This window comes from Acyrthosiphon pisum, chromosome A1, assembly GCF_005508785.2.
Source record: "Acyrthosiphon pisum isolate AL4f chromosome A1, pea_aphid_22Mar2018_4r6ur, whole genome shotgun sequence".
Classification (NCBI taxonomy): domain Eukaryota; kingdom Metazoa; phylum Arthropoda; class Insecta; order Hemiptera; family Aphididae; genus Acyrthosiphon; species Acyrthosiphon pisum.
Window position 1 is genome coordinate 93,208,058 of NC_042494.1, and position 14,390 is coordinate 93,222,447.

The following is a 14,390-nucleotide window of genomic DNA, read 5'->3' on the forward strand; positions in this document are numbered from 1 at the left end:
CATCGATAGTGATACTAAAAAACTAATAACGACACAAATTGAAAGCAAAGAAACCACCACACATGAAACAATAACAGAAAAACATACAGCGGAGAAAACTGATCTAATTAAATCTGACTCAGTAAAATTAATAAAATCCGGTAAAACTGAAAAATATACTGACAAACCTACCAGTGATAAAACTATTATACCTAAATCAGTTTCAAAAGATTCTATAAAATCCGATAAAATTGAAAAAGATTTACCTACTGTTCAAAAAGACGCATCTAAAATGGATGATATAATAACTGAAAAAACTGATTCCATCATTAGTGACACTAAAGATGATACTAAAAAATTAATTACGACACAAATTGACAGTAAGCAAACCATCACACATGAATCGATAACAGAAAAACATATGGGGGAAAAAACCGATGTAATAAAAACTGAAAAAGATACAGATAAACCAACAATTCTTAAGACGAGCTTAACTAAATCTGATTCTTTGGAATCTGTGAAATCTGATAAAAGCGATAAAGGTTTATCCGCTGTTATAAAGGATGGAACAACATTAGATAAAATAATAACTGACAAACATGACTCCATCGTTAGTGATACTAAAAAACTAATAACGACACAAATTGAAAGCAAGGAAACCACCACACATGAAACAATAACAGAAAAACATACAGGGGAGAAAACTGATCTAATTAAATCTGACTCAGTAGAATCAATAAAATCCGATATAAGTGAAAAAGATACTGAAAAACCTACTAGTGATAAAACGATTATACCTAAATCAGTTTCAAAAGAATCTATAAAATCCGATAAAAGTGATAAAGATTTACCTACTGTTCTAAAAGACGCATCTAAAATGGATGATATAATAACTGAAAAAACTGATTCCATCATTAGTGACAATAAAGATGATACTAAAAAATTAATTACGACACAAATTGACAGTAAGCAAACCATCACACATGAATCGATAACAGAAAAACATATGGGGGAAAAAACCGATGTAATAAAAACTGAAAAAGATACGGATAAACCAACAATTGATAAGACGAGCTTAACTAAATCTGATTCTTTGGAATCTGTGAAATCTGATAAAAGCGATAAAGGTTTATCCGCTGTTATAAAGGATGGAACAACATTAGATAAAATAATAACTGACAAACATGACTCCATCGTTAGTGATACTAAAAAACTAATAACGACACAAATTGAAAGCAAGGAAACCACCACACATGAAACAATAACAGAAAAACATACAGGGAAGAAAACTGATTTAATAAAATCTGACTCAATTGAATCAATAAAATCCGATAAAAGTGAAAAGATACTGAAAACCTACTAGTGATAACACGATTATACCTAAATCAGTTTCAAAAGATCAATAAAATCCGATAAAAGTGAAAAAGATACTGAAAAACCTACTAGTGATAAAACGATTATACCTAAATCAGTTTCAAAAGAATCTATAAAATCCGATAAAAGTGAAAAAGATACTGAAAAACCTACTAGTGATAAAGCAATTATACCTAAATCAGTTTCAAAAGATTCTATAAAATCCGATAAAAGTGACAAAGATTTACCTACTGTTCTAAAAGACGCATCAAAAATAGATAAAATATTAACTGAAAAAACTGATTCCATCATTAGTGACACTAAAGATGATACTAAAAAATTAATAACGACACAAATTGACAGCAAAGAAACCACCACACATGAAACAATAACAGAAAAACGTACAGGGGAGAAAACTGATCTAATTAAATCAGTTTCAAATGAATCTATAAAATCCGATAAAAGTGAAAAAAATACTGACAAACCTACTAGTGATAAAACGATTATACCTAAATCAGTTTCAAAAGAATCTATAAAATCCGATAAAAGTGAAAAAGATACTGAAAAACCTACTAGTGATAAAGCAATTATACCTAAATCAGTTTCAAAAGATTCTATAAAATCCGATAAAAGTGACAAAGATTTACCTACTGTTCTAAAAGACGCATCAAAAATAGATAAAATATTAACTGAAAAAACTGATTCCATCATTAGTGACACTAAAGATGATACTAAAAAATTAATAACGACACAAATTGACAGCAAAGAAACCACCACACATGAAACAATAACAGAAAAACGTACAGGGGAGAAAACTGATCTAATTAAATCTGACTCAGTAGAATCAATAAAATCCGATAAAAGTGAAAAAGATACTGACAAACCTACTTGTGATAAAATGATTATCCCTAAATCAGTTTCAAAAGATTCTATAAAATCCGATAAAAGTGGTAAAGATTTACCTACTGTTCTAAAAGACGCATCAAAAATAGATAAAATATTAACTGAAAAAACTGATTCCATCATTAGTGACACTAAAGATGATACTAAAAAACTAATAACGACACAAATTGAAAGCAAAGAAACCACCACACATGAAACAATAGCAGAAAAACATACAGGGGAGAAAACTGATCTAATTAAATCAGTTTCAAATGAATCTATAAAATCCGATAAAAGTGAAAAAGATACTGACAAACTTACTAGTGATAAAACGATTATACCTAAATCAGTTTCAAAAGAATCTATAAAATCCGATAAAAGTGAAAAAGATTTACCTACTGTTCTAAAAGACGCATCAAAAATAGATAAAATATTAACTGAAAAAACTGATTCCATCATTAGTGACACTAATGATGATACTAAAAAATTAATAACGACACAAATTGACAGCAAAGAAACCACCACACATGAAACAATAACAGAAAAACGTACAGGGGAGAAAACTGATCTTATTAAATCTGACTCAGTAGAAACAATAAAATCCGATAAAAGTGAAAAAGATACTGACAAACCTACTTGTGATAAAATGATTATACCTAAATCAGTTTCAAAAGAATCTTTAAAATCCGATAAAAGTGAAAAAGATACTGACAAACCTACTAGTGATAAAACGATTATACCTAAATCAGTTTCAAAAGATTCTATAAAATCCGATAAAAGTGATAAAGATTTACCTACTGTTCTAAAAGACGCATCTAAAATTGATGATATAATGACTGAAAAAACTGATTCCATCATTAGTGACACTAAAGATGATACTAAAAAATTAATTACGACACAAATTGACAGTAAGCAAACCATCACACATGAATCGATAACAGAAAAACATATGGGGGAAAAAACTGATGTAATAAAAACTGAAAAAGTTATAGATAAACCAACGTCTGATAAGACAAGCTTAACTAAATCTGATTCTTTGGAATCTGTGAAATCTGATAAAAGCGATAAAGATTTATCCACTGTTATAAAGGATGGAACAACATTAGATAAAATAATAACTGACAAACCTGACTCCATCGTTAGTGATACTAAAAAACTAATAACGACACAAATTGAAAGCAAGGAAACCACCACACATGAAACAATAACAGAAAAACATACAGGGGAGAAAACTGATCTAATTAAATCTGACTCAGTAGAATCAATAAAATCCGATAAAAGTGAAAAAGATACTGAAAAACCTACTAGTGATAAAACGATTATACCTAAATCAGTTTCAAAAGAATCTATAAAATCCGATAAAAGTGATAAAGATTTACCTACTGTTCTAAAAGACGCATCTAAAATGGATGATATAATAACTGAAAAAACTGATTCCATCATTAGTGACACTAAAGATGATACTAAAAAATTAATTACGACACAAATTGACAGTAAGCAAACCATCACACATGAATCGATAACAGAAAAACATATGGGGGAAAAAAACTGATGTAATAAAAACTGAAAAAGATACAGATAAACCAACAATTGATAAGACGAGTTTAACTAAATCTGATTCTTTTGGAATCTGTGAAATCTGATAAAAGCGATAAAGGTTTATCCACTGTTATAATGGATGGAACAACATTAGATAAAATAATAACTGACAAACATGACTCCATCGTTAGTGATACTAAAAAACTAATAACGACACAAATTGAAAGCAAGGAAACCACCACACATGAAACAATAACAGAAAAACATACAGGGGAGAAAACTGATCTAATTAAATCTGACTCAATAGAATCAATAATATCCGATAAAAGTGAAAAAGATACTGAAAAACCTACAAGTGATAAAACGATTATACCTAAATCAGTTTCAAAAGATTCTATAAAATCCGATAAAAGTGATAAAGATTTACCTACTGTTCTAAAAGACGCATCTAAAATGGATGATATAATAACTGAAAAAACTGATTCCATCATTAGTGACAATAAAGATGATACTAAAAAATTAATTACGACACAAATTGACAGTAAGCAAACCATCACACATGAATCGATAACAGAAAAACATATGGGGGAAAAAACTGATGTAATAAAAACTGAAAAAGATACAGATAAACCAACAATTGATAAGACGAGTTTAACTAAATCCGATTCTTTGGAATCTGTGAAATCTGATAAAAGTGATAAAGGTTTATCCGCTGTTATAAAGGATGGAACAACATTAGATAAAATAATAACTGACAAACATGACTCCATCGTTAGTGATACTAAAAAACTAATAACGACACAAATTGAAAGCAAGGAAACCACCACACATGAAACAATAACAGAAAAACATACCGGTGAGAAAACTGATTTAATAAAATCTGACTCAATAGAATCAATAATATCCGATAAAAGTGAAAAAGATACTGAAAAACCTACTAGTGATAAAACGATTATACCTAAATCAGTTTCAAAAGATTCTATAAAATCCGATAAAAGTGATAAAGATTTACCTACTGTTCTAAAAGACGCATCTAAAATGGATGATATAATAACTGAAAAAACTGATTCCATCATAAGTGACACTAAAGATGATACTAAAAAATTAATTACGACACAAATTGACAGTAAGCAAACCATCACACATGAATCGATAACAGAAAAACATATGGGGGAAAAAACTGATGTAATAAAAACTGAAAAAGATACGGATAAACCAACAATTGATAAGACGAGTTTAACTAAATCTGATTCTTTGGAATCTGTGAAATCTGATAAAAGCGATAAAGGTTTATCCGTTGTTATAAAGGATGGAACAACATTAGATAAAATAATAACTGACAAACATGACTCCATCGTTAGTGATACTAAAAAACTAATAACGACACAAATTGAAAGCAAGGAAACCACCACACATGAAACAATAACAGAAAAACATACAGGGGAGAAAACTGATCTAATTAAATCTGACTCAATAGAATCAATAAAATTCGATAAAAGTGGTAAAGATTTACCTACTGTTCTAAAAGACGCATCAAAAATAGACAAAATATTAACTGAAAAAACTGATTCCATCATTAGTGACACTAATGATGATACTAAAAAATTAATAACGACACAAATTGACAGCAAAGAAACCACCACACATGAAACAATAACAGAAAAACGTACAGGGGAGAAAACTGATCTAATTAAATCTGACTCAGTAGAATCAATAAAATCCGATAAAAATGAAAAAGATACTGACAAACCTACTTGTGATAAAATGATTATACCTAAATCAGTTTCAAAAGATCTTTAAAATCCGATAAAAATGAAAAAGATACTGACAAACTACTGTGATAAAATGATTATACTAAATCTGACTCAAAAGAATCAATAAAATCCGATAAAAGTGATAAAGATTTACCTACTGTTCTAAAAGACTCATCAAAAATGGATAAAATTTTAACTGAAAAAACTGATTCCATCATTAGTGACACTAAAGATGAAACTAAAAAACTAATAACGACAAAAATTGAAAGCAAAGAAACCACCACACATGAAACAATAACAGAAAAACATACAGGGGAGAAAACTGATCTAATTAAATCAGTTTCAAATGAATCTATAAAATCCGATAAAAGTGAAAAAGATACTGACAAACCTACTTGTGATAAAATGATTATACCTAAATCAGTTTCAAAAGAATCTTTAAAATCCGATAAAAGTGAAAAAGATACTGACAAACCTACTAGTGATAAAACGATTATACCTAAATCAGTTTCAAAAGAATCTATAAAATCCGATAAAAGTGATAAAGATTTACCTACTGTTCTAAAAGACGCATCTAAAATGGATGATATAATAACTGAAAAAACTGATTCCATCATAAGTGACACTAAAGATGATACTAAAAAATTAATTACGACACAAATTGACAGTAAGCAAACCATCACACATGAATCGATAACAGAAAAACATATGGTGGAAAAAACTGATGTAATAAAAACTGAAAAAGATACGGATAAACCAACAATTGATAAGACGAGCTTAACTAAATCTGATTCTTTGGAATCTGTGAAATCTGATAAAAGCGATAAAGATTTATCCACTGTTATAAAGGATGGAACAACATTAGATAAAATAATAACTGACAAACCTGGCTCCATCGTTAGTGATACTAAAAAACTAATAACGACACAAATTGAAAGCAAGGAAACCACCACACATGAACCAATAACAGAAAAACATACCGGTGAGAAAACTGATTTAATAAAATCTGACTCAATAGAATCAATAAAATTCGATAAAAGTGGTAAAGATTTACCTACTGTTCTAAAAGACGCATCAAAAATAGACAAAATATTAACTGAAAAAACTGATTCCATCATTAGTGACACTAATGATGATACTAAAAAATTAATAACGACACAAATTGACAGCAAAGAAACCACCACACATGAAACAATAACAGAAAAACGTACAGGGGAGAAAACTGATCTAATTAAATCTGACTCAGTAGAATCAATAAAATCCGATAAAAATGAAAAAGATACTGACAAACCTACTTGTGATAAAATGATTATACCTAAATCAGTTTCAAAAGAATCTTTAAAATCCGATAAAAGTGAAAAAGATACTGACAAACCTACTAGTGATAAAGCAATTATACTTAAATCAGTTTCAAAAGATTCAATAAAATCCGATAAAAGTGATAAAGATTTACCTACTGTTCTAAAAGACGCATCAAAAATAGATAAAATTTTAACTGAAAAAACTGATTCCATCATTAGTGACACTAAAGATGAAACTAAAAAACTAATAACGACAAAAATTGAAAGCAAAGAAACCACCACACATGAAACAATAACAGAAAAACATACAGGGGAGAAAACTGATCTAATTAAATCTGACTCAGTAGAATCAATAAAATCCGATAAAAGTGAAAAAGATACTGAAAAACCTACTAGTGATAAAGCAATTATACCTAAATCAGTTTCAAAAGATTCTATAAAATCCGATAAAAGTGACAAAGATTTACCTACTGTTCTAAAAGACGCATCAAAAATAGATAAAATATTAACTGAAAAAACTGATTCCATCATTAGTGACACTAATGATGATACTAAAAAACTAATAACGACAAAAATTGAAAGCAAAGAAACCACCACACATGAAACAATAACAGAAAAACATACAGGGGAGAATACTGATCTAATTAAATCTGACTCAGTAGAATCAATAAAATCCGATAAAAGTGAAAAAGATACTGAAAAACCTACTAGTGATAAAGCAATTATACCTAAATCAGTTTCAAAAGATTCTATAAAATCCGATAAAAGTGACAAAGATTTACCTACTGTTCTAAAAGACGCATCTAAAATGGATAAAATATTAACTGAAAAAACTGATTCCATCATTAGTGACACTAAAGATGATACTAAAAAATTAATTACGACACAAATTGACAGTAAGCAAACCACCACACATGAAATAATAGCAGAAAAACATACAGGGGAGAAAACTGATCTAATTAAATCAGTTTCAAATGAATCTATAAAATCCGATAAAAGTGAAAAAGATACTGACAAACCTACTTGTGATAAAATGATTATACCTAAATCAGTTTCAAAAGAATCTTTAAAATCCGATAAAAGTGAAAAAGTTACTGACAAACCTACTAGTGATAAAACGATTATACCTAAATCAGTTTCAAAAGATTCTATAAAATCCGATAAAAGTGATAAAGATTTACCTACTGTTCTAAAAGACGCATCTAAAATGGATGATATAATAACTGAAAAAACTGATTCCATCATTAGTGACACTAAAGATGATACTAAAAAATTAATTACGACACAAATTGACAGTAAGCAAACCATCACACATGAATCGATAACAGAAAAACATATCGGGGAAAAAACTGATGTAATAAAAACTGAAAAAGATATAGATAAACCAACGATTGATAAGACAAGCTTAACTAAATCTGATTCTTTGGAATCTGTGAAATCTGATAAAAGCGATAAAGATTTATCCACTGTTATAAAGGATGGAACAACATTAGATAAAATAATAACTGACAAACCTGACTCCATCGTTAGTGATACTAAAAAACTAATAACGACACAAATTGAAAGCAAGGAAACCACCACACATGAAACAATAACAGAAAAACATACAGGGGAGAAAACTGATCTAATTAAATCTGACTCAATAGAATCAATAAAATCCGATAAAAGTGAAAAAGATACTGACAAACCTACTAGTGATAAAACGATTATACCTAAATCAGTTTCAAAAGAATCTATAAAATCCGATAAAAGTGATAAAGATTTACCTACTGTTCTAAAAGACGCATCTAAAATGGATGATATAATAACTGAAAAAACTGATTCCATCATAAGTGACACTAAAGATGATACTAAAAAATTAATTACGACACAAATTGACAGTAAGCAAACCATCACACATGAATCGATAACAGAAAAACATATGGTGGAAAAAACTGATGTAATAAAAACTGAAAAAGATACGGATAAACCAACAATTGATAAGACGAGTTTAACTAAATCTGATTCTTTGGAATCTGTGAAATCTGATAAAAGCGATAAAGGTTTATCCGTTGTTATAAAGGATGGAACAACATTAGATAAAATAATAACTGACAAACCTGACTCCATCGTTAGTGATACTAAAAAACTAATAACGACACAAATTGAAAGAAAGGAAACCACCACACATGAAACAATAACAGAAAAACATACCGGGGAGAAAACTGATTTAATAAAATCTGACTCAGTAGAATCAATAAAATCCGATAAAAGTGAAAAAGATACTGAAAAACCTACTAGTGATAAAACGATTATACCTAAATCAGTTTCCAAAAGATTCTATAAAATCCGATATAAGTGATAAAGATTTACCTACTGTTCTAAAAGACGCATCTAAAATGGATGATATAATAACTGAAAAAACTGATTCCATCATAAGTGACACTAAAGATGATACTAAAAAATTAATTACGACACAAATTGACAGTAAGCAAACCATCACACATGAATCGATAACAGAAAAACATATGGGGGAAAAAACCGATGTAATAAAAACTGAAAAAGATACAGATAAACCAACAATTGATAAGACGAGCTTAACTAAATCTGATTCTTTGGAATCTGTGAAATCTGATAAAAGCGATAAAGGTTTATCCGCTGTTATAAAGGATGGAACAACATTAGATAAAATAATAACTGACAAACATGACTCCATCGTTAGTGATACTAAAAAACTAATAACGACACAAATTGAAAGCAAGGAAACCACCACACATGAAACAATAACAGAAAAACATACCGGTGAGAAAACTGATTTAATAAAATCTGACTCAATAGAATCAATAATATCCGATAAAAGTGAAAAAGATACTGAAAAACCTACTAGTGATAAAACGATTATACCTAAATCAGTTTCAAAAGATTCTATAAAATCCGATAAAAGTGATAAAGATTTACCTACTGTTCTAAAAGACGTACCTAAAATCGATGATATAATAACTGAAAAAACTGATTCCATCATTAGTGACACTAAAGATGATACTAAAAAATTAATTACGACACAAATTGACAGTAAACAAACCATCACACATGAATCGATAACAGAAAAACATATCGGGGAAAAAACTGATGTAATAAAAACTGAAAAAGATTTAGATAAACCAACGATTGATAAGACAAGCTTAACTAAATCTGATTCTTTGGAATCTGTAAAATCTGATAAAAGCAATAAAGATTTATCCACTGTTATAAAGGATGGAACAACATTAGATAAAATAATAACTGACAAACCTGACTCCATCGTTAGTGATACTAAAAAAATAATAACGACACAAATTGAAAGCAAGGAAACCACCACACATGAAACAATAACAGAAAAACATACAGGGGAGAAAACTGATCTAATTAAATCTGACTCAATAGAATCAATAAAATCCGATAAAAGTGAAAAAGATACTGACAAACCTACTAGTGATAAAACGATTATACCTAAATCAGTTTCAAAAGAATCTATAAAATCCGATAAAAGTGATAAAGATTTACCTACTGTTCTAAAAGACGCATCTAAAATGGATGATATAATAACTGAAAAAACTGATTCCATCATAAGTGACACTAAAGATGATACTAAAAAATTAATTACGACACAAATTGACAGTAAGCAAACCATCACACATGAATCGATAACAGAAAAACATATGGGGGAAAAAACCGATGTAATAAAAACTGAAAAAGATACAGATAAACCAACAATTGATAAGACGAGCATAACTAAATCTGATTCTTTGGAATCTGTGAAATCTGATAAAAGCGATAAAGGTTTATCCGCTGTTATAAAGGATGGAACAACATTAGATAAAATAATAACTGACAAACATGACTCCATCGTTAGTGATACTAAAAAACTAATAACGACACAAATTGAAAGCAAGGAAACCACCACACATGAAACAATAACAGAAAAACATACCGGTGAGAAAACTGATTTAATAAAATCTGACTCAATAGAATCAATAATATCCGATAAAAGTGAAAAAGATACTGAAAAACCTACTAGTGATAAAACGATTATACCTAAATCAGTTTCAAAAGAATCTATAAAGTCCGATAAAAGTGATAAAGATTTACCTACTGTTCTAAAAGACTTATCTAAAATCGATGATATAATAACTGAAAAAACTGATTCCATCATTAGTGACACTAAAGATGATACTAAAAAATTAATTACGACACAAATTGACAGTAAGCAAACCATCACACATGAATCGATAACAGAAAAACATATCGGGGAAAAAACTGATGTAATAAAAACTGAAAAAGATTTAGATAAACCAACGATTGATAAGACAAGCTTAACTAAATCTGATTCTTTGGAATCTGTAAAATCTGATAAAAGCGATAAAGATTTATCCACTGTTATAAAGGATGGAACAACATTAGATAAAATAATAACTGACAAACCTGACTCCATCGTTAGTGATACTAAAAAACTAATAACGACACAAATTGAAAGCAAGGAAACCACCACACATGAAACAATAACAGAAAAACATACAGGGGAGAAAACTGATCTAATTAAATCTGACTCAATAGAATCAATAATATCCGATAAAAGTGAAAAAGATACTGAAAAACCTACTAGTGATAAAACGATTATACCTAAATCAGTTTCAAAAGATTCTATAAAATCCGATAAAAGTGATAAAGATTTACCTACTGTTCTAAAAGACGTACCTAAAATCGATGATATAATAACTGAAAAAACTGATTCCATCATTAGTGACACTAAAGATGATACTAAAAAATTAATTACGACACAAATTGACAGTAAGCAAACCATCACACATGAATCGATAACAGAAAAACATATCGGGGAAAAAACTGATGTAATAAAAACTGAAAAAGATTTAGATAAACCAACGATTGATAAGACAAGCTTAACTAAATCTGATTCTTTGGAATCTGTAAAATCTGATAAAAGCGATAAAGATTTATCCACTGTTATAAAGGATGGAACAACATTAGATAAAATAATAACTGACAAACCTGACTCCATCGTTATTGATACTAAAAAACTAATAACGACACAAATTGAAAGCAAGGAAACCACCACACATGAAACAATAACAGAAAAACATACAGGGGAGAAAACTGATCTAATTAAATCTGACTCAATAGAATCAATAAAATCCGATAAAAGTGAAAAAGATACTGACAAACCTACTAGTGATAAAACGATTATACCTAAATCAGTTTCAAAAGAATCTATAAAATCCGATAAAAGTGATAAAGATTTACCTACTGTTCTAAAAGACGCATCTAAAATGGATAAAATATTAACTGAAAAAACTGATTCCATCATTAGTGACACTAAAGATGATACTAAAAAATTAATTACGACACAAATTGACAGTAAGCAAACCATCACACATGAATCGATAACAGAAAAACATATGGGGGAAAAAACTGATGTAATAAAAACTGAAAAAGATACAGATAAACCAACAATTGATAAGACGAGTTTAACTAAATCTGATTCTTTGGAATCTGTGAAATCTGATAAAAGCGATAAAGGTTTATCCGCTGTTATAATGGATGGAACAACATTAGATAAAATAATAACTGACAAACATGACTCCATCGTTAGTGATACTAAAAAACTAATAACGACACAAATTGAAAGCAAGGAAACCACCACACATGAAACAATAACAGAAAAACATACAGGGGAGAAAACTGATCTAATTAAATCTGACTCAGTAGAATCAATAAAATCCGATAAAAGTGAAAAAGATACTGAAAAACCTACTAGTGATAAAACGATTATACCTAAATCAGTTTCAAAAGAATCTATAAAATCCGATAAAAGTGATAAAGATTTAACTACTGTTCTAAAAGACGCATCTAAAATGGATGATATAATAACTGAAAAAACTGATTCCATCATTAGTGACACTAAAGATGATACTAAAAAATTAATTACGACACAAATTGACAGTAAGCAAACCATCACACATGAATCGATAACAGAAAAACATATGGGGGAAAAAACTGATGTAATAAAAACTAAAAAAGATACAGATAAACCAACGATTGATAAGACGAGCTTAACTAAATCTGATTCTTTGGAATCTGTGAAATCTGATAAAAGCGATAAAGATTTATCCTCTGTTATAAAGGATGGGAACAACCATAGATAAAAATAATAACTGACAAACATGACTCCATCGTTAGTGATACTAAAAAATTAATTACGACCTAAAATTGAAAGCAAAGAAACCACCACACATGAAACAATAACAGAAAAACATACAGGGGAGAAAACTGATCTAATTAAATCTGACTCAGTAGAATCAATAAAATCCGATAAAAGTGATAAAGATTTACCTACTGTTCTAAAAGACACATCTAAAATGGATAAAATATTAACTGAAAAAACTGATTCCATCATTAGTGACACTAAAGATGATACTAAAAAATTAATTACGACTAAAATTGAAAGCAAAGAAACCACCACACATGAAACAATAACAGAAAAACATACAGGGGAGAAAACTGATGTAATAAAAACTGAAAAAGATACAGATAAACCAGCGATTGATAAGACGAGCTTAACTAAATCTGATTCTTTGGAATCTGTGAAATCTGATAAAAGCGATAAAGGTTTATCCGCTGTTATAAAGGATGGAATAACATTAGATAAAATAATAACTGACAAACATGACTCCATCGTTAGTGATACTAAAAAACTAATAACGACACAAATTGAAAGCAAGGAAACCACCACACATGAAACAATAACAGAAAAACATACAGGGGAGAAAACTGATCTAATTAAATCTGACTCAGTAGAATCAATAAAATCCGATAATAGTGAAAAAGATACTGACAAACCTACTAGTGATAAAACGATTATACCTAAATCAGGTTCAAAAGAATCTATAAAGTCCGATAATAGTGAAAAAGATACTGTTAAACCTACTAGTGATAAAACGATTATACCTAAATCAGTTTCAAAAGAATCTATAAAATCCGATAAAAGTGATAAAGATTTACCTACTGTTCTAAAAGACGCATCTAAAATGGATAAAATATTAACTGAAAAAACTGATTCCATCATTAGTGACACTAAAGATGATACTAAAAAATTAATTACGACTAAAATTGAAAGCAAAGAAACCACCACACATGTAACAATAACAGAAAAACATACAGGGGAGAAAACTGATGTAATAAAAACTGAAAAAGATACAGATAAACCAACGATTGATAAGACGAGCTTACCTAAATCTGATTATTTGGAATCTGTGAAATCTGATAAAAGCGATAAAGGTTTATCCGCTGTTATAAAGGATGGAACAACATTAGATAAAATAATAACTGACAAACCTGACTCCATCGTTAGTGATACTAAAAAACTAATAACGACAAAAATTGAAAGCAAAGAAACCACCACACATGAAACAATAACAGAAAAACATAGAGGGGAGAAAACTGATGTAATAAAACCTGAAAAAGATACAGATAAACCAGCGATTGATAAGACGAGCTTAACTAAATCTGATTAATTTGGAATCCGTGAAATCTGATAAAAGCGATAAAG

The 14,390-nt window shown here is 29.2% G+C and overlaps 1 protein-coding gene across 2 annotated transcripts in view; it reads left to right on the top strand.

Annotated features, from left to right (window-relative positions):
* Positions 1-237: 237 nt before the first annotated feature.
* LOC103308433 overlaps positions 238-14,390 on the top strand; it is a 36,268-nt gene continuing 22,115 nt past the window's right edge. The window contains exons 1-3 of one of the 2 annotated variants that reach the window (XM_029487807.1): positions 238-720; positions 805-1,296; positions 1,378-1,761. In XM_029487807.1, the coding sequence (XP_029343667.1) occupies positions 272-720; positions 805-1,296; positions 1,378-1,761 (1,325 nt within the window). In that variant the 5' untranslated portion in view covers positions 238-271. Of the gene's footprint in view, positions 721-804; positions 1,297-1,377; positions 1,762-5,672; positions 5,843-14,390 lie in introns of those variants that run through there. The other variant, XM_029487808.1, reaches the window with a different exon arrangement.